General features: G+C 52.6%; 8 protein-coding genes across 8 annotated transcripts; 4 read left to right on the forward strand and 4 right to left on the reverse strand.

Annotated features, from left to right (window-relative positions):
- Positions 1-929: 929 nt before the first annotated feature.
- On the forward strand, positions 930-2,454 carry RHO25_012196 (uncharacterized protein; the record flags this gene model as incomplete). Its single annotated transcript, XM_023603598.1, has 2 exons — positions 930-1,473; positions 1,526-2,454. The coding sequence occupies 2 exons, from the start codon at positions 930-932 to the stop codon at positions 2,452-2,454; spliced, it is 1,473 nt and encodes a 490-aa protein (XP_023454232.1).
- An 89-nt stretch (positions 2,455-2,543) lies between these two features.
- On the reverse strand, positions 2,544-3,896 carry RHO25_012197 (uncharacterized protein; the record flags this gene model as incomplete). Its single annotated transcript, XM_023603599.2, has 3 exons — positions 2,544-2,932; positions 2,987-3,104; positions 3,159-3,896. The coding sequence occupies 3 exons, from the start codon at positions 3,894-3,896 to the stop codon at positions 2,544-2,546; spliced, it is 1,245 nt and encodes a 414-aa protein (XP_023454233.1).
- Positions 3,897-4,199: 303 nt separating this feature from the next.
- On the forward strand, positions 4,200-6,295 carry SAC6 (Fimbrin, actin-bundling protein; the record flags this gene model as incomplete). Its single annotated transcript, XM_065603494.1, has 2 exons — positions 4,200-5,149; positions 5,230-6,295. The coding sequence occupies 2 exons, from the start codon at positions 4,200-4,202 to the stop codon at positions 6,293-6,295; spliced, it is 2,016 nt and encodes a 671-aa protein (XP_065459566.1).
- Positions 6,296-6,613: 318 nt separating this feature from the next.
- On the reverse strand, positions 6,614-13,309 carry RHO25_012199 (uncharacterized protein; the record flags this gene model as incomplete). The annotated part of the gene is made up of 1 exon (XM_023603601.2): positions 6,614-13,309. The coding sequence occupies one exon, from the start codon at positions 13,307-13,309 to the stop codon at positions 6,614-6,616; it is 6,696 nt and encodes a 2,231-aa protein (XP_023454221.1).
- A 676-nt stretch (positions 13,310-13,985) lies between these two features.
- Positions 13,986-14,374, reverse strand: RHO25_012200 (uncharacterized protein; the record flags this gene model as incomplete). The annotated part of the gene is made up of 4 exons (XM_023603602.2): positions 13,986-14,048; positions 14,108-14,156; positions 14,208-14,258; positions 14,331-14,374. 4 exons carry the CDS (start codon positions 14,372-14,374, stop codon positions 13,986-13,988), a joined length of 207 nt encoding a protein of 68 aa, XP_023454222.1.
- Positions 14,375-14,497: 123 nt separating this feature from the next.
- Positions 14,498-15,214, forward strand: RHO25_012201 (uncharacterized protein; the record flags this gene model as incomplete). Its single annotated transcript, XM_023603603.2, has 1 exon — positions 14,498-15,214. One exon carries the CDS (start codon positions 14,498-14,500, stop codon positions 15,212-15,214), a length of 717 nt encoding a protein of 238 aa, XP_023454989.2.
- Positions 15,215-15,252: 38 nt separating this feature from the next.
- RHO25_012202 (uncharacterized protein) lies at positions 15,253-15,916 on the reverse strand (the record flags this gene model as incomplete). Its single annotated transcript, XM_023603604.1, has 2 exons — positions 15,253-15,650; positions 15,703-15,916. 2 exons carry the CDS (start codon positions 15,914-15,916, stop codon positions 15,253-15,255), a joined length of 612 nt encoding a protein of 203 aa, XP_023454988.1.
- A 785-nt stretch (positions 15,917-16,701) lies between these two features.
- On the forward strand, positions 16,702-18,494 carry RHO25_012203 (uncharacterized protein; the record flags this gene model as incomplete). The annotated part of the gene is made up of 4 exons (XM_023603605.2): positions 16,702-17,203; positions 17,290-17,656; positions 17,730-18,090; positions 18,159-18,494. 4 exons carry the CDS (start codon positions 16,702-16,704, stop codon positions 18,492-18,494), a joined length of 1,566 nt encoding a protein of 521 aa, XP_023454987.1.
- Positions 18,495-20,442: the final 1,948 nt, after the last annotated feature.

Raw genomic sequence — 20,442 nt, forward strand, 5'->3', positions numbered from 1 at the left:
TTCAGGCATGGTCCACATGGAGTGGCAGCATCACATCGTATCTTGGATGCTTTGCAAGGGACGCAAGCACGTGCTGATCTCTGTCTGTAGACAATGGTCAGTCGCTGATGTTAGGCTTCTCAGCACTGTGTAGGCATACCGATCCTGTGGCTTGACCTATGAGGCCATAATTAGCTGACATGCTGCAAGGGTGCAGAGAAGGAGCAACATCGTTGACGCACCTTTGGTCGTGGCATGGGAGACGAGATTTCGGATATGAGCGGCTTGGGGGTATCCGGTGAAATCGTCGGCTATGGACGTGAAGCACATATAAGGAGTGCGGTGCGACGTTGCACAATAATTATGGGGAACACGCTGCTTCGCTCAGAATCAACGCAGCGAGGCGGGCCTACTCTGCTTATGCTCTGGCTGCTTCCTCGACATGTGGGTTTTCGAGGCACCAAGGCCGTCGTAAGACTGAGATAAGGCAGCCAGCGCTTTCCAATGGAGCCGTAGTCGAGGCGATCCTCCTGGTGCTGATAGAGAAGCGCTGTTCTGGTGGTGCGTGGCAGAGGCGAGAAGTGGAGTTCTCGGACCGTGCACGAACTTGCTGACTCCGCACGACCGAGGGCTGACCAAATCCAAATCTCCAGCAAGCAAGCACCTCCTCCAAACCTTCCTGCGCACAGAGACACTTCTCCGCCCCCTCTGGACCATCACGTGCGTCTTGCCATACCCCGTACCCCGCCCAGCACTGGCAGTAGTCCATGATGAGCTGCGATGTAGCTCCTTCAGGCGCTTCGGGAGTGCCATGCGGTAACACTGGTTCGCGTGAAGCCACTGTTCATTGAAAGAATAAGTAGTAGCACAGGAAGTCACTTCTTTGCCTGGAGCTCACAAGTCTCTTCATATCAATACCAGTCGTGACACAAGCAGCAGAGAATCACAACATGGCCACTAACGCAGCGAACGGCAGCGCCTTCACCCCTCCAGGCCAAGACTGGACCGTGCCCCTGTGGCGAGATGGACAACAAGTGCAAACGACCAACTCCTTCGATCTCGTAGCGCCAGCGACAGGCAATGTGCTGTACAAAGCCTCCTCCGCGTCTGTGGAAGACTGCAATGCCGCTGTCGCAGCCGCCGAGAAAGCTTTCCCAGCATGGAGCAAGACCAAGCCTGGTGTTCGCCGAGACTTGCTCCTCAAAGCTGCAGACGAGATGGTTCGCAGGAAAGATGAGCTCTGGCATTTTGCCAATCAAGAAGTAGCCTCGACCGATATGTACTTCGCCTTCGACTTTAACGATGCTCTGGAATCATTGAAGAGCTGCGCAGGTCTCATTGCAGCGGCTTCTGGACAGGGCTTCGTGCCCGACATGCTGGACGAGAACAGAAGCGCCATGGTGGTAAAAGAAGCCTACGGAGTGGTCGTGGCAATCGCCCCATGGAACTGTCCTTGCATTCTTGGGCTACGATCGTTCCTCGGTCCTTTGGCCAGTAAGTCGCAGTTACCTCAGCTCGAGAAACGCCACCGCTAACAAGATAAAAGTGGGAAACACAGTCGTCGTGAAAGCCAGCGAAAAAGGCCCCGGATCAATGTGGGTACTTATGGACATCTTCCACAAGGTTGGCCTCCCAGCCGGCTGCCTCAACACCATCACCCACAGCCGCGAATCAGGACCCGAAATCATTAGCACCCTCGTCGCTCATCCCACAGTCCGGAAAATCAACTTCACTGGCAGCACAGCCGTAGGCTCCATCGTCGCCAGCCTCGCAGGCAAGCACCTCAAACCCACCCTCATGGAATTGGGTGGTAAAGCTCCAGCCATCGTCTGCGAAGACGCTAACCTCCAAACCGCCGCAGTCCAATGCTGCGTCGGATCCTTCCTCTACTCTGGCCAAATCTGCATGGCCACCGAACGCATTCTCGTAAATGCCAAAGTCGCCGATGAATTCCGGCAAGTGCTCTCCGCGACGATTGATCAAATCTTTCCCGACCAGAATGGTCTCGTCCTAGTGGACAAAGCCCCTGTAGCACGCAACGCAGCTCTCCTGTCCGATGCCATCGCCAAAGGCGCTAAAGCACTATACGGCGACGTGAACGACAAACGAGCTCTTGCAACCGCCATGCGGCCCGTCATTATCGAGAATGTATCGAAGGATTCTGATCTCTACTATCAGGAATCTTTCGGACCGACTGTGAGTCTCTTCATCGTCGAGAACGACGAGGAAGCCATCCAGATCGCCAATGATACCGAATACGGACTCGCATCAGCAGTGTTTACGGAGAACTTGCAGAGAGGTTTGAGAATTGCGAGGCAGATTGAGACGGGAGCAGTACATATCAATTCGATGAGTGTACATGATGAGACGAGCTTACCACACGGCGGAGCGAAGAAGTCCGGGTTTGGAAGATTCAATGGCGAGGAAGGGCTGAAGGAGTGGGTACGGTTGAAGACAATCACTTGGGCTAATTGAACACAAACCGAAAAGCGTTTGAGAGCCACGTGCAAATTACTGTTTTCTGATGTGTCATCTCTGTATCTGATCTCCGTCGCTCATCCTCCTCAAAATCCCTTCTTTCCCTCCACCACACCTTCACAAGGCCCACCAGGCCCAAACAGCTTTCTCAAATCTCCAGCCAGCAGCTCCGGAACTTCGAAAGCAGCGAAATGCCCTCCGACATCAAAAGTGGTCTGCTGTACAATGGGGCCATTACTCCACGCCCAAGATTTCGGCAATCTCGCAAGTTCTTGTGGGAAATAGGCCAGCGCAAGAGGGATATTGGGAATATACATGTTGACTACATCCATTCTGCTCACAGCACCTTCGCCAAAAGGATGCGCGGATTCATAGTAGATTCTTGTGCTGGCAGAAGGACCTTCGCGGGAGAATGCATAGATGGAAATCCAGGTGCAGACTTCGTCATCAGTCCAGGGATAGGAGTCTGTCCAGTCTGGCGGATATGTTAGTGCATGCTCTCGAAAATCGAGCAATACCAAGAGCATACCATGAAGCTTCTCATAAATCCAAGCTAGAAGCGCGACGGGAGAATCTGTCAAGCCGTAGCCCAGTGTCTGCGGCTTCGTGTCTTGCTCTTTAAGGTAGCCATCGCCTTCTGCAAAGTACTGCCAAAACGTCAGCAATGAGGCCTCTCGTGAAGCTCACTCGCGCAAGATCACCTTTTGTGTATGCGCCAAGTCCCCTCGAATTTGACTCGACAAAGTAATACCTCCCATTGCCTGTACAAACGAAATCGGATTCTTCCACGGCTTGGGGAACTGGTGGACCGGGAAATTGGTATGCACAGCCTTGACACTCTCAGGAAACAACTTCGACACCAACCGACATAAAAAGCCTCCCCAATCGCCGCCTTGCGAGACATAACCGCTCTCATAGCCACAAGCTTTCATCACTCCATGAAGCACCTCGGCATGCTGCTTGAGTCCGAAGCCCTTTCGTGAAGGATACTGAGACCATGCGTAGCCAGCCAGACTCGGGGCCACGACGTGAAAAGCGGGAGCATTGGGGTCTTTTGGATCTGTCAAGAGTGGGAGCAATTTCAGGGCTTCAAAATAAGAGCCCGGCCATCCGTGAATGAAGAGCAAAGGAATGGCATTCTCTCGTTTGGAACGTTGATGAATGAAATGGATCTCGAGCTCTTCGAAGTTGGGAACTTTGATGGGGACAGTATATTGTGGATAACTGTTGAGCTGCTTCTCTGCATTACGCCAGGAGAAATTCTGATGCCAATGGGTTGCAAGACGTTTGACATCTGCTAAGGGAGAACCCATGGACCAGGCGGCATCTTGGAGTTCGGTGGGAAATGTTGCATTGGCGAGCTTGGAGTTGAGGGTTTCGATCTTGGAGTCTGGGATGTTGATGGTGAAGGGCTGAGGCGTGCCTATGGTGATCGACATATTGGTCTAGGTTGTCCTTGTATGTAAGAGAAGTGTTGATGTTGCCATCGGAGATACTGCGGCGCTGGGAGAGGCGGGTCTTGGCGGTGACGTGGGGAAGGAGTAGCTGCGGTGGAAGGCGAGGTGGGCTGTGTGCCTGCTTGTCCGTCTCACAACACACGCCAGCTGCGTATTCGCCCATTGCGCGTCGTCAGGCGGCAACTTTTCTGCCCGATCTTCCCACTACTACATAAACCGCCCTCCTGCCGCTGACCCTCTTCCAACAACCTCCGCTCCACCCACCCCTCCCCCACCTCGCCCGCCATGAACGTCCTCAAGCTGCAGAAGAAATATCCTCAGTTTCCGCAGGCGGAAATCTATGGCCTATCCGACGCTTTCCGCAAGCTCGATGTCGATGACAAAGGCTACGTCGACGAGGGAACCGCCATCAAGTCAGCCCAGAACAGCGAGCGACAGCCCTACGATGTGGTCCGACAGGCCCTGAAGGAGGTAGAGCTCGACAGCTCAAGACGAGTGGAGCTGGATGACTATGTCGACCTGATCGCTCGCCTGCGACAAAGCAGTCCCGCTCAGCAGCGAACGCGCGGCTTTAGTAACGCTGCTCAGAAGACTGGTGACGGGGCTGCTGCGCCTTCGCCCTCACATGCCAGCAAAGGCAGCATCGGAGGTGGAGCGCAGGCGCGAGCTGGCAGAATCACCGTTGGAGGCTCGACTGCAAGTTCGCAGCACACGATCAACGAGGATGAGCGAACCGCCTTCACCTCCCACATCAACGCCGTTCTGGCCGGCGACCCCGACATCGGGCACCTGCTGCCATTCCCGCTCGACACGTTCGAAATGTTTGACTCATGCAAAGATGGTCTCGTGCTTGCCAAGCTCATCAACGACAGCGTGCCGGACACGATCGACGAGCGCGTGCTGAACCGCCCCGGCAAAAAGATCAAGAGCTTGAACAACTTCCACTTTACCGAAAACAACAACATTGTCATCGAGTCGGCGAAGGGTATCGGGTGTTCTGTGGTGAACATTGGCGCAGGCGACATAATCGAAGTGCGAGAGCACCTCATTCTCGGTCTGATCTGGCAGGTCATTCGACGTGGTTTGCTCGGGAAGATTGACATCAAGCTGCACCCAGAGCTGTACCGGCTGCTTGAAGATGGCGAGACATTGGAGCAGTTCTTGCGATTGCCCCCGGAGCAGATTCTTCTGCGATGGTTCAACTACCACTTGAAGAATGCGGGCTGGCACCGAAGGTATGTGACTGCTCCTTGAAGTCGGGATAATAAATTCTGGTTCCGCGAGATTATGCAGACTTATACTGATTTGTGCACAGGGTTCAAAACTTCTCCAACGATGTCAAGGACAGCGAAAACTACACTGTGCTTCTCAACCAGTTGGCGCCACAAACTTGCTCTAAAGCACCTCTTCAAACGTCCAGTTTGGAACAGCGAGCCGAGCAAGTGCTGCAAAACGCCGATGCTCTCGATCCACCTTGCCGAAAGTTCTTGACACCGAAATCATTATGCGCTGGAAACCCGAAGCTCAATCTTGCCTTTGTTGCCAACTTGTTCAACAACCACCCAGGCCTTGACCCTATCACGGAAGAGGAGAAGGCCGAAATTGAGGACTTTGATGCCGAAGGCGAGCGTGAAGCACGTGTGTTCACATTGTGGCTCAATTCCCTCGACGTCAAGCCAAGCGTTGTATCATTCTTTGAGGATCTCAAGGATGGTATCGTTCTACTGCAAGCCTTCGACAAAGTCATTCCTGGTAGCGTCAACTGGCGACACACCAACAAGCCACCTGCCAATGCCGTTGCTCCTGTGAGCCAGGACGAGGACGAGGCGTACCTCACGATCAAATCCGGCATGTCGAGATTCAAAGCTGTCGAGAACACAAATTACGCAGTCGAGATCGGAAAGCAGAACAAGTTCTCTCTTGTCGGTATCCAAGGTGCCGATATCACCGATGGGCAAAAGACGCTTACACTTGGTCTCGTATGGCAACTGATGCGTCGCGACATCACCAACACTCTACAAGGCCTCGCTCAACGCCTCGGAAAGCGAGAGATCACCGATTCTGACATGGTGAAGTGGGCCAATGACACCGTGAAGAAGGGCGGTCGCAGCTCAGCCATTCGCTCCTTCAAGGACCCACAGCTTGCCTCGGGCGTGTTCTTGCTCGATGTGCTCAATGGAATCAAGAGCGAATACGTTGACTACGACCTTGTCTTTTCTGGGCGGACGAACGAAGAAGCATACGCCAACGCCAAATTGTCCATTTCGATTGCACGAAAGCTTGGAGCGACAATATATCTTGTGCCCGAGGATATCACGAGTTTGCGTTCACGCTTGATCATGACTTTCATTGGTAGCTTGATGGCCACGGCAGAGCGATGAAGGGGAATCAAAAGTTTTTCGAAAAGCGAGATGGTATGAAGAAGTTGATGAGCATGATGATCGGAAACAAGATGCAGCGTTTAGTCTGTGTCACATAGGAGAGCAGCAGCCTTAGCCGCGCTGATGTACCGTGCTATGCTATACTGAACTCCACTTCGTGAACAACAAGGCATGCTCTAACCATTTCCATCTATCATGTTGCCTCTCGCGTGTGTCTTGAATCTAACATCTACTCATCGTGCCTTTCCTCGCCTGCTCAAGCCCATAAAAACGAGACATCTCTGATAATCGACATCATCACCCCTGTCGCTTGACCTTCTACAACGTCTCCCATCCTCCAGGATTCACATCCCCCTCCAACTTCCTGCTAACAACCGTTTGCGTCATCCCGCCCAGCCAAACCTCCCTCACCAACTTCTCATACCTCCTCGCATTCAAAAACAACTGTTGGTGTCTCCTCAACGTAGGATCCGTCTCGCCCCAACGGTCCAGATAAGGCGCCTGCAAGTAACATCCTGAGCAAACCCTCCCATCAAGTGAAGAAAAAGACCCCAACGAAGATCCAGCGAATGCAGTAGAACCTTCGCCATTGCCCGCATTGCCATTGGTCTTGTTCCCTGTGCCACGAATATGCAGGAATAAAACCATACATTTGCGAATATTGATGAATTGCCCGGTTCGCAAACCGTGTTTCATCATATGCTGAAAGCAGCCGCCAAATGTCTTGTCCTTTTTGCAACAGACGGCCTGAGAACAAAAGATCTCGCCGCAGTGGAGACATAGCGTCGGATCGACGAGTTCCTTGCCTGTAGTGGGACATTTGCGTTTCGTGGCTTCTTCCGTTAGAGTGTCGTAGGTCTTGGGAAGGCCAACTAATTCGAGGATGGAAGGGTGTGCGAGGGTGATTGGTTGTGCGTTGGGGTGGTGTGATGAGATGCGGTAATTTGTCCCCAGTGAGGAGAGGGAGTCGTTGGTGTAGCGAATGTCGTTGAAATCGGGGTTGGCAGAGTGGGAAGGGATTTGTCGAGCTTGTTCGAGCCAGCGATGGGTCAGAGTGCGGAAGCATTGGCCTGCTGGTGATTCGGCTACGAAGGTCTGGCAAAGCTCGTTAAGTGAAGGCATGTGCAAATGTCTCGTAAGACGCTCCATTTCGGGCTGCTCCGGATCGAGATTGTAAGGGCAGTCGAATTCGAGGCCATACCGCACCATCATGAGCACGGCGCTCTTTCTGAGGAAGGCAAGCGCGTACTTGTCCACAAGGGTACGTAGGAGCTTTGCTGTCGAATCATCGACAACCTCAGGACCGTGGCTTTGCTCTTCGTTGGAGAACATCATGGCAATAACCAGCTTCCATAATTGCAGCGTTTCGGCGTTCAACGCCGTCATGTCCGGAGCGTGTATCGATCGCCCAGCCGACAGCAGCGGCGCGTAAACATGTACTGTCTTGACAATTTCAGCCCAGAAGCAGAGTTGCAGAATGTTCGACGCCTCCGCTATGTTCGGACCCATGAAGCTCAACCAGTCAGAGAAGAACAGGAAGATATCGTCTTGGAACAGAAGCTTCCCAGCAACGCTATGCAGCTTCACCATCGTATCCTTAGATTCAGTGCCAAAAAGCTGAGCAGTCATGATATCGCGTTTCTTGAAAGTTTCTCTCGCCACGATGTTGGAGCTGGACTTGAGCACATTAAGCGCAAGGAAGCTCTCGATAGTCTCGCTGAGTATTCTCAAATGCGACAAAGTCTGCTCCGAGACATCCTTGACGAGGCTCGTGGCGAACGGATCGGAATGCTCAACCCCACGATGGGCGATCTCCCATGCGCTGACAGTCATGCCTAAAGCCCTAGACAATGCGGCAATGGGGTTTACTGTAGACACAAAACTCCCCTCGGGTGCGTCTGCTCCAGCCAATTGATTGATCTTGATCATATCGTCGATTCTCTTGTAAGCCTGGAAGACGTCTGTCAACCGATTGGCTTCAGTGCCGGGGCTTGTGACATCTGCCGGCCCCGAATGGAATTGTGTGCCGGGCGCGGTAGCCACGTCTCGCCCTCCAGCACCCATACCCAGCGTCAAAGGTCTGGCGAGCAGAGTTGCAGCTGCGCGTAGGGGATGTCGGTTGATGCCAGTGGGGCTCGTGACGGGTGAGTTCAATGTGAGCTCTTGCATTGTCTGCATCAGATTCGGCGCGAGCATGGTGTTAACGTATTGAAAGCTGCGATCCGAATACACCTCTGACACTTGTTGGTATCTCTGATGATAGGCATGAGGGGCAGAGATGTTGTCCAAGAAAGCGAGATTGGCCTGATACTTGTTCGGTATGTCCACCAGCCAGTCGGCAAACTCTGGCTTTGCGTGCACTTCGTGCTCTGCAATGCATTCCTTGACCTTCCAAATGATAGGCAGAAATGTATTTCCTAACGCTTTGCACAGCGGGCAAATGAACTCTCGACATTCGATGCGCTCGGGATGGCTTCGCGCGATTTGTGAGGCGTGACGTCTGTTCGTGGCAGCTTGATACAGCTCAAAGCAGTGCCAGTGCATGATGTGGCCACAACTCGTGCTGACAGGTCCCTTGATTCGGTCTGGTTGATGAGGAAATCCTTTGCTCACTCCCAATCGCTCAGCGGTGTATGCTTTGCCATCCGGGCCATACTTAATATCGGTCTGCTTGTTATTGCCAGCAACGCCGAACGGGCGAAGATGCTCAGCAGACTGATCTAGGCTTTCTGGTGTGTCAAGCACTTCCTGTATGTACTCGTCGTCCTCGACGGGAGTATGTCGAAGAACGGTGCTCTCGCCCAAGAAGGCGAATGTACCGAACAGTCGAGAGTCATCAGTTTCTTCCTGGCAAAGGATACAAGTGCCAGTGGGAAAATTCCAAGTTTTGCGCATCTGAGGGCCGTCGTCTGTTGTGGACATATCGTCACCGAGATCATCGAACTCATCGTCATCCATAGCAAGACCCTGATTCTGCAAGAAACTGTTCTGCTGCGCCTTCATCTGTGCCATAATTTTGGCTTGGCGGGCCTTAGCTTCTTGTTTCTTTCTTTCTTTGTCTTCAGCAGATAATGAGGCAGGAGAGCCTGTACCAGAGCGATCAAGAAGCTGCGCAAGCTGACTACTAGCCGTATGGGCAATCTTGTCTGGGCGCTTGAGTTGCATCTGCCGAAGCACATTTTTGGTAGCTGGATGAGAAGAAGCATATTCGTCCATATTGGCCAATTGGGTCAGAAACGAGACCACACCAGGTCGAGTGTCAAGACCATTGCCCGAAGGATCTTCTTCTTTGTGGAAAGGTGTGTCAACTGCCAAGCTGATGAAGCCACCTTCTTCACCCACATGCGTCTTGTCCTCTAGCACGGCCGCTAGTAGGAGATGCAGCACCATGTGCAAAAACGTCTCCACTCTCGTGACCTGGACCTTGGGTGCCACGTGCTCGAGATTGACAGCAAAATTCAGTGCAGCTCCTAGGATCTGTACGAAAAGAGGCGTCCGTGTGAATGCCGCCAAATCTTTGAAAAGGCCTTCCTCAATGACGGCCAAGCGAGGCTCATACACGACGTCTTCAAGCTTCTTCCCTGTGGCCTTTGCAATGTGCTTCTTCATGACTTGCTCCGCCTCTTCCCGGTGGTTTCGCGTGTAATGAGCATAATACGGATCAACCAGTTCCACATACTCAGGCTTGAGCTGAAATGTTCCCACGTCTGACAAGCCCTCCGGCTGACGGAAGTTGGTCATGCTTTCCAATACCCGATTGAAGTCGTCAGATTCGCCGACCTTCTCCGTCACGCGGCTAGCAAGCTCGGAGAAGGATAGCGGCTTGAAGATCAAAGCATGAGCGATGTCGTGTTGCAGTACTCGGTCATGCTGTTCAGCTTCTGTCAATCGAGGATGCAGGTTGCCACGCTCAGACAGGGCAATAACAAGCAGGTGGAAGAAGTCCTCAATGCAGTCCAGCTGCTGCGCTTCCTCGAACCCAGTCACAACATGATACTTGCCGGTGACCCATTCTCCCATTTGGAAGCGGTCGATCATTTGTGCAAGGTAGCGTTCTCCTGGCAGTTCGTTTTCGCCACCACAGAGTACAAGGCCGGACTGAATCATGAAGATGTCTCGTTGGTATCCGACATCTCGAGTAGAGACGCTGCGATAGGTATGCGCTTGGTGGCGAAGTGTGATGCCATTGCGAACCCACATGCCAGCCTTCATCTGTGCTAGCCACACACAAACACGCAAAGGATGGTCAAAGATGCCGCTAAGCAATTCGTCGGGCGTGAGATTGCTTGGAGCAGGTGCTGTCCTGCTGTGATTGAATGGGTCTTTGAGGTCATCAGGGGCAAAATGAAGCAGCGTTCGAATATCTTCTCGCGTCATGCCCCTCGCGTTCTCCAATAGCCAGGAAAGAAGATAGTGCAGTGGGTGATGGAAGCTCATCGGCTCACTCTGGACGACGAGCTTTGGCACACTGTACTTCTTCTCGCTAGCGTCGAATGGGCCGACCACATGCCACGCCAGGTCGTCACGCAACTCCGCGGCAGAGAATCGCTTCCTCTCGTAACCGAACGCGTTGATCATAGTAACCTGTCCCACGACTCGGATCGCACGATGCAGGTTGGAGTTTTGATCGGCGAATTTCTCATCTGGCGCAAAAGATAAAGCGAGCTCTTTGCACAGCTTGTTGATATCCTTGACAATGAGCTGTGCACTGATCCACGTATCGGATTCGTACTCGACATGATCGCCAAGCGCGCGAATGTTAGGGCAGACGCCTTGGTGTAGCTTGACGAGGTCGAGGAACTGCAACAGGTAGCGAGGCTCCGATCGCACTCGCCAGTGTATGAGCTCTGATCGGAATAGCCAGCGAAGGTCCAGGAAGAAATGGAAAACTCTGCGGTTCGTCACAGTTCCAGCGTCAAAAGCCAAAGTAGCTTTGGGGTGGACGTCTTCTGGAAATCCAACCTGTCTTGTGGTAAGAAAAGTGTAGAGGATTGCCATAAGATTGGTCAGAAAGTTGCCTCGATCGACGACCTCCTGAGTGACGGACGGTGTCGTGAGCAGTTGCACGCTGAGATTGATGATGGAGTGGTCTGGCTCTCTATCCGCAATCAGGTAGAGCTGAGCAAGAGCAGTATACAGCCCGGCGATTCGAAGACCAATGATGCGCTTGAAATGCGGGATTGTCACCACTGTCGTAATGTACAAGTGCCTCAAGCTGATTCGAAGAGTTTTCCACAACCGCAGGTCATAGAGGATGAGATAATCCAACCTTACCCGCTGCCAGATGTCTTCGCAGGCCTCTCTGGGACGAGGCGCCTTGTATGCCTCTGGCTTCTCCAACCAATGCTTGCTTGGTCGCAGTCTTTTTGGAGCCTTCACTTTGGGCGTGCGAGGCACGTTCGGGAATGGTTCGATGGTCGCTGGGCGGGACTGCTCTACCTCGCCGTCGTCGCTATCCTGGGGTGTCAGGACCTGATCGCGCTGTCTTCGGTGGTCTGGTGGAGGTGGCGGAGGTGGATAACCGGCGAGTGTGGCTTCGAGCACTTCGGCACCATCCTCGGCGTCATCCATGATATCGATGTCCATCTCCCCTGCTTCCACGTTTATACGTCGTGCTTGGAGCAGGCGCATTGCATCTCGAATTTCGTCATCTCGGACTTCATCTTCATCGTCGTCGTCCATGTCCTCGTCTTCGTCGTCATTGTCATCATCATTTTCATCGTCGTCATTATCGTTATCGTCGTCTGCATCTTGCACCTCGACATCAAGTCTAATGATGCCAGCGTTCAGCGCTGCGACCAGACCAGGCTGGCGAAAGTGATTGACATAGTTTCGATGCCGCTCACGAGTGACTTGATTGTCCTCAAATTCGTGGTCATCGAGGCCGTTGACGCCAATATCTCTGTTATGATCATCGGCACCCATCCACCACGGCTTGAGGAACTCTTCGCAAAGTGTGGTGCGGAGCAGATTTGAGTCGTCTCCCACAAGGCAGCCAGAAATGTCTGCGAACCAATCAATGATGGAAGCACACATCTGCTCGCGAAATGTGTCTCGCGCGGATCGTATGGTGACAGTAAGCTTCAGCTGCTCGATGATGCTCGACATCTTGATCAGTTCATCCAGATCCCGACTGTAGGTAATGATCGATCGACCGATATTGTCGACTTCGATCGCCTTCTCCAGACCGAATGTTTTGGACTTTGAACAAGCTCTGGCAACCTGGTTCTGCACGTCATCCACAGTGTGCTTCTCATCGTTCCACAGCACGAGCGCATACTCTGGGTCTCTGTCTTCGGGTAGCTCTTCGCCATAGAATCCGCCCAATCGAGAAAGTTGCTCATCCTGTATGATGGACTCTCGAGACTTGGGCAGGCGGAGTTGTTCCGGACTGCAGGAGAAGACATCGCAGAGATAATCAGTGCATCGAGCAATGGTCATGCGGATGGCCTCTACCAGATCCTCGGGCACCTGTTGTCCAGCGGGCTCTTCCTGCTTGTGTTTCCCACTGCTCTTCTTTTCTGGCTCGGCGTCTGCAGTATGAATAGAGCATCGCACTTCTCTCTTCCATGCTTCATGATCGCCACAGTCGCAACAGCCGCTGTTCCCCGGCGAGACCGAAATCATGACCATGTGGCCCTCGTGATCGCTACTCTCGAAACATCGCGCACATAGCACACAGGTGTCATCTGCAGCACACGTCTTACAGGAGTATGTGCTCTCGCCATTCTTGAAGATGTGGCCACACGCAGTGCCCTTGGCCGCTGCAGTGTATTCTGCTCCTTCCACCGCCCCTTGTGCTTTCTTCAACGACCAAGGCTCTGAGCGATCGGGTGGGGTGCCGTTGGGGAAGAACAAGGGGAGATAGTCCTCTCGCCCCGCAGCAAGAGAGGTGAACAGTATCCGACGTAGATCGCAGTCGGCTGCGTGTGTCCATCGGTAATCGAAGTTGGAGGGCTGACGGAGCAGTTCACGATTGAGTGCCTGAGCCGCAGGAGACAATTCTTGTAACATGGTGTCGGCACAAATCGATGCAGGCGAGTAGTCACGTTTGCGCCTCGAGCTCTCTGTTTCCCACGTTGGACGGGCCGCAGGCGAGAGGAAGCGGAGGCTGCGTGGACGTCTTAATGGCTCGAGGTCCCAAGCGATCCGACATGTGTTTCTACGTGTCTGGGATCATGTTTGTCGCGGTTTCCAAACGACGCGTCAGGGGTTCTTTGGCAGGTGCCGTTGCACAAACACTGTCGCGTGTGCTGGAGACTGGAGGTCGAAGTTGCGCGAATCTGCAGCGGGCAACCACCATGACGTGTGAAGCGTCAAATATTCATTCATCCCCTACCTGTTTCTGCTTCACCTGCATATGGGCCTTTTTGCTCACCGGAAGACTACAGCACGCTCGTTGTGAACAGCAAACTCATTTGCAAATAGCGTGAGACACACATGATGACAATCTTCACTCCAGCAGGGAGCCCGAGTGAGACCGACGTGAAAATTCGACATGGTTTCTGCCTCGCCTGGCGCAAGCTCGGCTCTAAGATATGTGTACAGACCGCGGCATCTCAGTCATGCCAATTGCTGAGTGCCATTGTTTCTGTTCTCGAGGCTGGATCGGCGTTGCCGTGGCCTCTTATTGTCGTAGTATAACATGATGCTGCATCCCCCCGTGGTCTCCTTGCTTTTCCGCCCAAGCCTACTCGTCGTCCTCGTCTTCACCTGCGTCCATGTACTTGTGCTTGATGTCCTTCCATTGTCGCTGTGAACGGGTTAGTCTCATCCTGGATTGTGCTTCATGTTGAGACAGTCCCGACGTACGCCCTTGTTTACTTGGTCCCAGATCTTGTTCGCTGTAACATCAAATGCACTGCTGCCCGTCAGTCTCCCTATCCGGCTCGCTTCTCTCCATAGCTCTTACATGTTCGTCGCAAATGCGCCGGCGAAGATTGTCGTCAGAAAGATGGTATTCCTGCAGGTTCCGCATCAGCCAATGCCTCTTCCCATCTGCTTTCCCACTCCGCAGCTACTCAGCACGCCCTACCTCTTGACGATGGAATTGTAGACGGTGGCCAGGATTCCAGACATGGTGCCGGTAGTGACGAGAGTTCGTGGGATACGCGCGAGGAGCTTCCGAGGTGCCTTTCGTGGGTGAAGTGGTGGTGTCGCTAAGGTTGAATGTCGAGATCGCAAAGTCGGCGGCCCAGCCCGATGTGCAGCGGCAAGCCAATCGCAGCATCCAACGATGTCAGACAAAATCCCGCCAGGCACACCACAACACATTTCGCCTACGGGCGACGCGACGACGACATAATGGCGGAGAAGGTCACTAAATCTGGTCGAGTGGTCCTACCTTCGGGCGAATCGATCATTCCATCATCGACCCGAGCAGACGGCTCCGTGCGAAAAGCGATAAAAGTCAAGCCAGGCTACAAACCACCAGAGGATGTCGAAGTCTACAAGAATCGAAGTGCAGAAAGCTGGAAAAATCGCGGGAGCGGAGGCGTGCCTGGAGCCGCTGCTGCGAACGAAGAGCAGAGCATTCCACCACTGAAAGCTGCCGCAAACGCCAAACGACGGGAACGAGAAAAGGCGAAGAAGGCCGAAGAGGCTGCTGCGAAAGCAAAGGCTGAGGATTCTAAGCAGCAGGATGCTAAGATTGCGGAGCCCGTGGACCCAGAGGCAGAAAAAGTGAAGGAGGCACGAAAGCTCGCCAAGAAGTTGCGACAGGCGAGAGAGCTGAAGGACAAGAAAGAGAGCGGCGGTGCACTGTTGCCTGAGCAGTTTGAGAAGGTGATCAAGATCAACGAACTGATACGACAACTGGACAAACTGGGTTTCGACGCGGAGGGAGAGAAGAAGGGCGAAAAGAGTGAAGATGGAGCTACCGAGCAGGACAAAGACCAGCCAGAGAAAGCAGCAGGATGATGAGATTGCAATGGGTTGACGGCCTGATATGGCTCCTGCTATCGGATGTACACCTTCATCAGGACACCTCTTCCACGCATGGTCTCGTACAGACCGAATTCAGTCTCCGTCCGGAAGTTGACTTGGTCCATTTCCACCTCAACCGTCACCGGTGGTGGAGGCGCAACCGTCACTGGCTTCCCTGCTATGGGCTTATTCGACTTTCGACCCCAAAATGACGGCTTTGGCTGCTCACTCGGTCTTTCAGGAAGTGTCTCGCGTATGGGATGCGTTGCCGGACTCCCTCCTAGCTCGGTCAACATCTGGTCTTTCAGCAGTGAGAGTGCTTCATCCTGCGACCAGAACTGTGATCCGTCATGCTGGCCGTCTAGCTGAATCACGATTGGCAAGTCGTCGTCGGAGAAGCCTACGAGCTCCCCTCTCCTGCTAGTCCCCGCTGTACAACATCAGTGAATTACTCAAACCACTTGTACGTGTTTGGCATCTACCTTGGTCTGACGGCAGAATCAACAAAGTTGAATTCGATAATCCATGCTTCGCACGCTCTCGTATCTGGGGCATCAATTTGGACACCAAAACTGCCACATGTTGCGACCGCGAAGCACCAACTTCATCTCTGATGCTCATATGGTGTTTCGTTTTGGTATCGCCATCCCAAATGTCGTTCTCATGCACGACTTCGTCGTACGCTGGAGGTTCCATTGCTGCGAGGTTGGAGCAGACGCCGCCGATGCTGTCGACTATGCGTAAACGTCCGCTGCCAATAGTCTTGGCGAGTTCTGACAGTCCCGCGGAACAAGAAAAGGCAGTGCAAGTTCTCCACAATGCTGCGGCCCCTGCGGATAATGAAGGAATGCACACCTGACCTCTATACGAGATTTTTCGACTGCCTGAGGTTGTCATTTTAAGGCCGCATCTGGATTGTCCGTGAGTCTTTTACTACCTCATTGCAGGATTGAAGCTAGCGCTGTGAGGCCGCCGCGTAGCCGACATGCCACTGTGCTCGCTAGGAACGTGGCTCATGTGGCCAATGATGGTTGTATCATCTGCAATGCGCAACGTCCTGTCGCAGTAGTGCGTTCTTGGTGCCTTCTTCGTGTCTTCGACCAATACTGGCATGGCGAGATAAGTGAAGATTATTGGTAGCTCTCAGCCCTACACCATGGACAGCCGCGCCTCCCCATTGGTACGACACACTGCCTCATCACCTGACTTCTGGGAACGACATCACTCACATCCTTTGTTCCAATTGCACTTGCCGTAATACCGAACGAGCAACATATCTGCTGTGCCGACCTAAGCGTGGTTGCTTTGAGGGCAGCACTGCCCGTACCGGTAGGCTATGACTCTGAACACTTCGCATATATAACACAGTATCTATCTCGCTTTCTGTCTCTTTCAAACCAAGTGCTGCAACAGCATTCAGTGGAGCCACTCCGTCACTTTCATTCAAAGACACTAATCGATCACCCAACATAACCGCAATCATGTGGTTCCACGTTTCAGAGCCCAACACATACCTCGTCGTCACCGGCATAGGCATCAAAGATGTCATCATCGCGAAGAAACGCTTCGTCAAGCCTCTCCAAAAGGTGACGAAGATATCGATCACGCCCTTCGACTTCAGCATGTCGCTGCAAGCCATGACATCGGAGAAGCTTCAATTCAATCTTCCAGCTGTGTTCACCATTGGGCCCAAGAACAATCCAGCGGATCTGAAGAAGTATGCTGAGCTCCTTACTGGCGACTCAGATGGTCATGTTCGCCTGCAGAAGGGAGTCGTCGCCACGGGCGGTAACCATGTCCAAGACATCGTCAAGGGTGTCATTGAAGGCGAGACACGTTCGATCGTGTCGAATATGACTATGGAAGAGCTGTTCAATAACAGGAAGCTGTTCAAGGATCAGGTTGTCAAGAATGTACAGGCTGAGTTGGAAGTGTTCGGCCTGTACATCTACAATGCCAACGTGAAGGAGCTGCAAGATATGGGTGAGTGTCGCTCCTGCTAGCATTGAAGGCTCTTTCTTCGCTCGATTGCGAAGTCTAACAACAGTATATTGGCTAACAAAGCACAGGCGACTCCAAATACTTCGAATCTCTGTCACGCAAGGCTCACGAAGGCGCTCAATCCCAAGCGCAAGTCGATGTCGCCAACGCACGCATGATTGGCCGAGTCGGAGAAGCTGAGAAGGAAGGTCAGACAAAGCAAGAGATTGCAAAGATCAACGCCAAAACAGCAGTTCTTGAGACTGAGCGTAAGGTCGAGAAAGCTATTGCAGACCAGAGGCTCCGCACACGGGAGATTGCCATCGAGCGAGAAATCCAATTGGAGCAAATCAACGCTAAGCGGACTGCTGAAGCGAAAGATGCTGAGTTGCAGAAGGCAGTCGAAGAGAAGAGAGCCGAAATGGAGTTGGAGAGGCTGAGAGCTACTACCGTCACGTATGTTTCCTTACAGCTGGCGCTCTGGGGCGCAAGGACCATCTCCGCGAGACACTCTGACATTTGACTACAGGCAAGCGAAGATTGCAAGAGAATCTGCCGAGCAGAAAGCCGATGCTGATCTCTATACGAGGACGAAGAAGGCTGACGCAGAGCAATACAATCAGAAAGCAGAGGCCGAAGCCATTTATTATCGATCGACTCAGGACGCCGATGCCGCCAACTATAAGCGCATGAAAGACGCCGAAGCTGCTCTCGCTGCCCGGGAGAAGGAAGCGCAAGCAATGTACATTATGAAGGAGCGCGAAGCCGAAGCTATGTTTCTGCAGCGACAGAAAGAGGCTGAGGCAAACTATGTGCTCAAGGCACGAGAAGCCGAAGCCAACTTCCTTGCGAAGAAGAAGGAAGCAGAAGGTCTGACAGAACTGTCGAAGGTGAGTGACCCACATGCCTCCTCGATGCACCCAAGCACAGAGCCATCACTGACACAACTCCCACTCAGGCCTACGACCACCTCGCCAACGTCATGGGTGGTCCTCAAGGGCTCATGCAATTCCTCATGCTCCAAAACGGCACCTACGAGCGTCTCGCCGCCGAAAACGGCAAAGCCATCAAAGGTTTGCAACCCAAGATCAACGTCTGGACAACCGATGGCGCCTCGAGCGATGCGAGCATGGCGCCCATCCAGAACCTCTTCAAGAGTCTTCCTCCCCTGTTCTCGACGATCCAGGATCAAACGGGTATGATGCCGCCAAGTTGGATAGCTCAGATGCCAGCGAAGGAAGTAGACACGATGCCTGTTAAGGAAAGCAAGCTTACGAATGGCGACTCTCCTTGATTGAGATTTGCTTGGAAGCTGTAATTGCAACGGTCAGAGCTCATGGCTTGACTTTAACTGACTGCTTTCTTTCATTTGTGGAGTTGAGGAGATACCTATTTGCTACTATCTATCTAATGTGTCGGATCTTTGGAGACATCATGAGCCTTTCCTATACGACAAGTGCTATGCTGTGTAATATCTATAAGGTATTGGAAAAATTGACAGCTGAAATCGGCCAAGGTGAGTGACGAGATTTTGGACCGTTGCCATCGTTCGTGGGTCGAAGATTCGACGATGGCGTGGCATCAGATTCGCTACATTGATCGGATGAGTACCGATCCCAGGAGTCGCAACACTACCCAGCACTGTTGCCATAGCCACAAAAGCGCTTCCGGCTCTTGAATGTACCAAACTTGTTTGCAAAAAAGGAGGATTTCTCAAAAAATGACTTTCTTTTGTGCAGTATCGTGATCGTTTAAACTTGAATGAACATGAACAGCCCAGCTCCTGCAAACGAATGAACGAGTTTAGTGCCACTAAGTCGTCTCACCAGTAGCCAGATTCTCCTCCCTCTCAGTCTGATGAGGTGTGACACTTTCGAAACGAACGATAGCCAGCCTTCCCATAGTCCAAACATCACAAAGATCCCCCACCCATCTTCATATCCACCTCAACCGTTACTCAACACACTTCCTTTCTTCTTCGCCGCCCCTCTCTAGATTCAATCTTGAGCTCCGCAGAAATTGACAATATCATTCTCGCCGCAAGGTTCGGTCGGAACGTCATTGTAACAAGCTCCGTAACATACGCCCGGATCACAGCAATCGCTGCAATCGTCGATTTGCGATACGTAGCGATCAGCCGTATAAGCGGCTTGATGGTTATGTCGAGCTTTGATAAAGCCTTTGCCGACAAGGTCCGGAATAGCCATGGCGGTTGTTGCCAAGATGGTGATCAACATGATTGACTTCATGTCGAGAATGAGTAGATGTGTGGGAGATCGAGGTTAAGGTACGGCGTTCGTGGACGACGTTTGTGGAGTACCGAAGAGATTGCTGATGGTTCGCTCGAGAGGAGGATTGAGGTTGCTATGATGTTTCCAATCAGTCGATCAGAGGGACATTCCTATACTCACAGCACAGTCCATTAAAATTGACAAGCATAAGTCTCGTAGGCTGAAGCTTTTCCTGGAGACCAATCGCAGATCTCATAGGCAGCAGGCAGGATGGTTCTGCTATGTCGACCAACAGCTTGTTTGCTTTCAATTCGCGCACCCGCGTTTCATCGACCGCGCGCGGACGCCGAATGCGGCAATTCTGTCATGAGAGTTTCAAGCCTCCCATGCTTCATGGTCGACTCTTGATTAATTTCATGTTGCATGAGACAGACACCTTTCTGGGCTAGCATGGACTGGCTCTAGCTAACTTGACCGTCTCCCAAATCTCATGGTGGTCGAATCGTGAGATGATTGTATCCATTTGCTGGGAGGAGATTGGGAATCTAGAATACAGCAACACCTTCAAACATCGAACTATTCCCAATGAGATCGGGGAATGCAAGCTGTACACGACAACTATGTAAAGAGACCATAGGCATCGCTACACCTACATCGTACAGAGTGAGTGTCCAGCGGTACGACTTGCTAACTTGGCCTTGCAAAGAATGATTCGGTGCTTGTAGACTCGCACCTGTACAGCCATCTGCCGAGCAGCTTTTCAGCCCATTTCCGAGTCCTCCTTCCATCTCCCCCCTCCCAACCTCTTCTGCACGTAATTCTTGCTTGTACTCAAACGACCGTGATGCATTAAGATGATTGTGTACTTTGGCCCGACGAGATTCCACCTTCACTATTTTGGATTGCAAGCCGGATAGTCCCATCCAGGCTCACAACTTCCATCGGGTTTCTCGAGATCGCATTGAGTGTAGCAGCTGCCCGAGCAGCAGCAGCTGCAGTCGTTGCCTGTTG

The sequence above is a fragment of the Cercospora beticola genome, chromosome 8 (genome assembly GCF_033473495.1).
Source record: "Cercospora beticola chromosome 8, complete sequence".
Classification (NCBI taxonomy): domain Eukaryota; kingdom Fungi; phylum Ascomycota; class Dothideomycetes; order Mycosphaerellales; family Mycosphaerellaceae; genus Cercospora; species Cercospora beticola.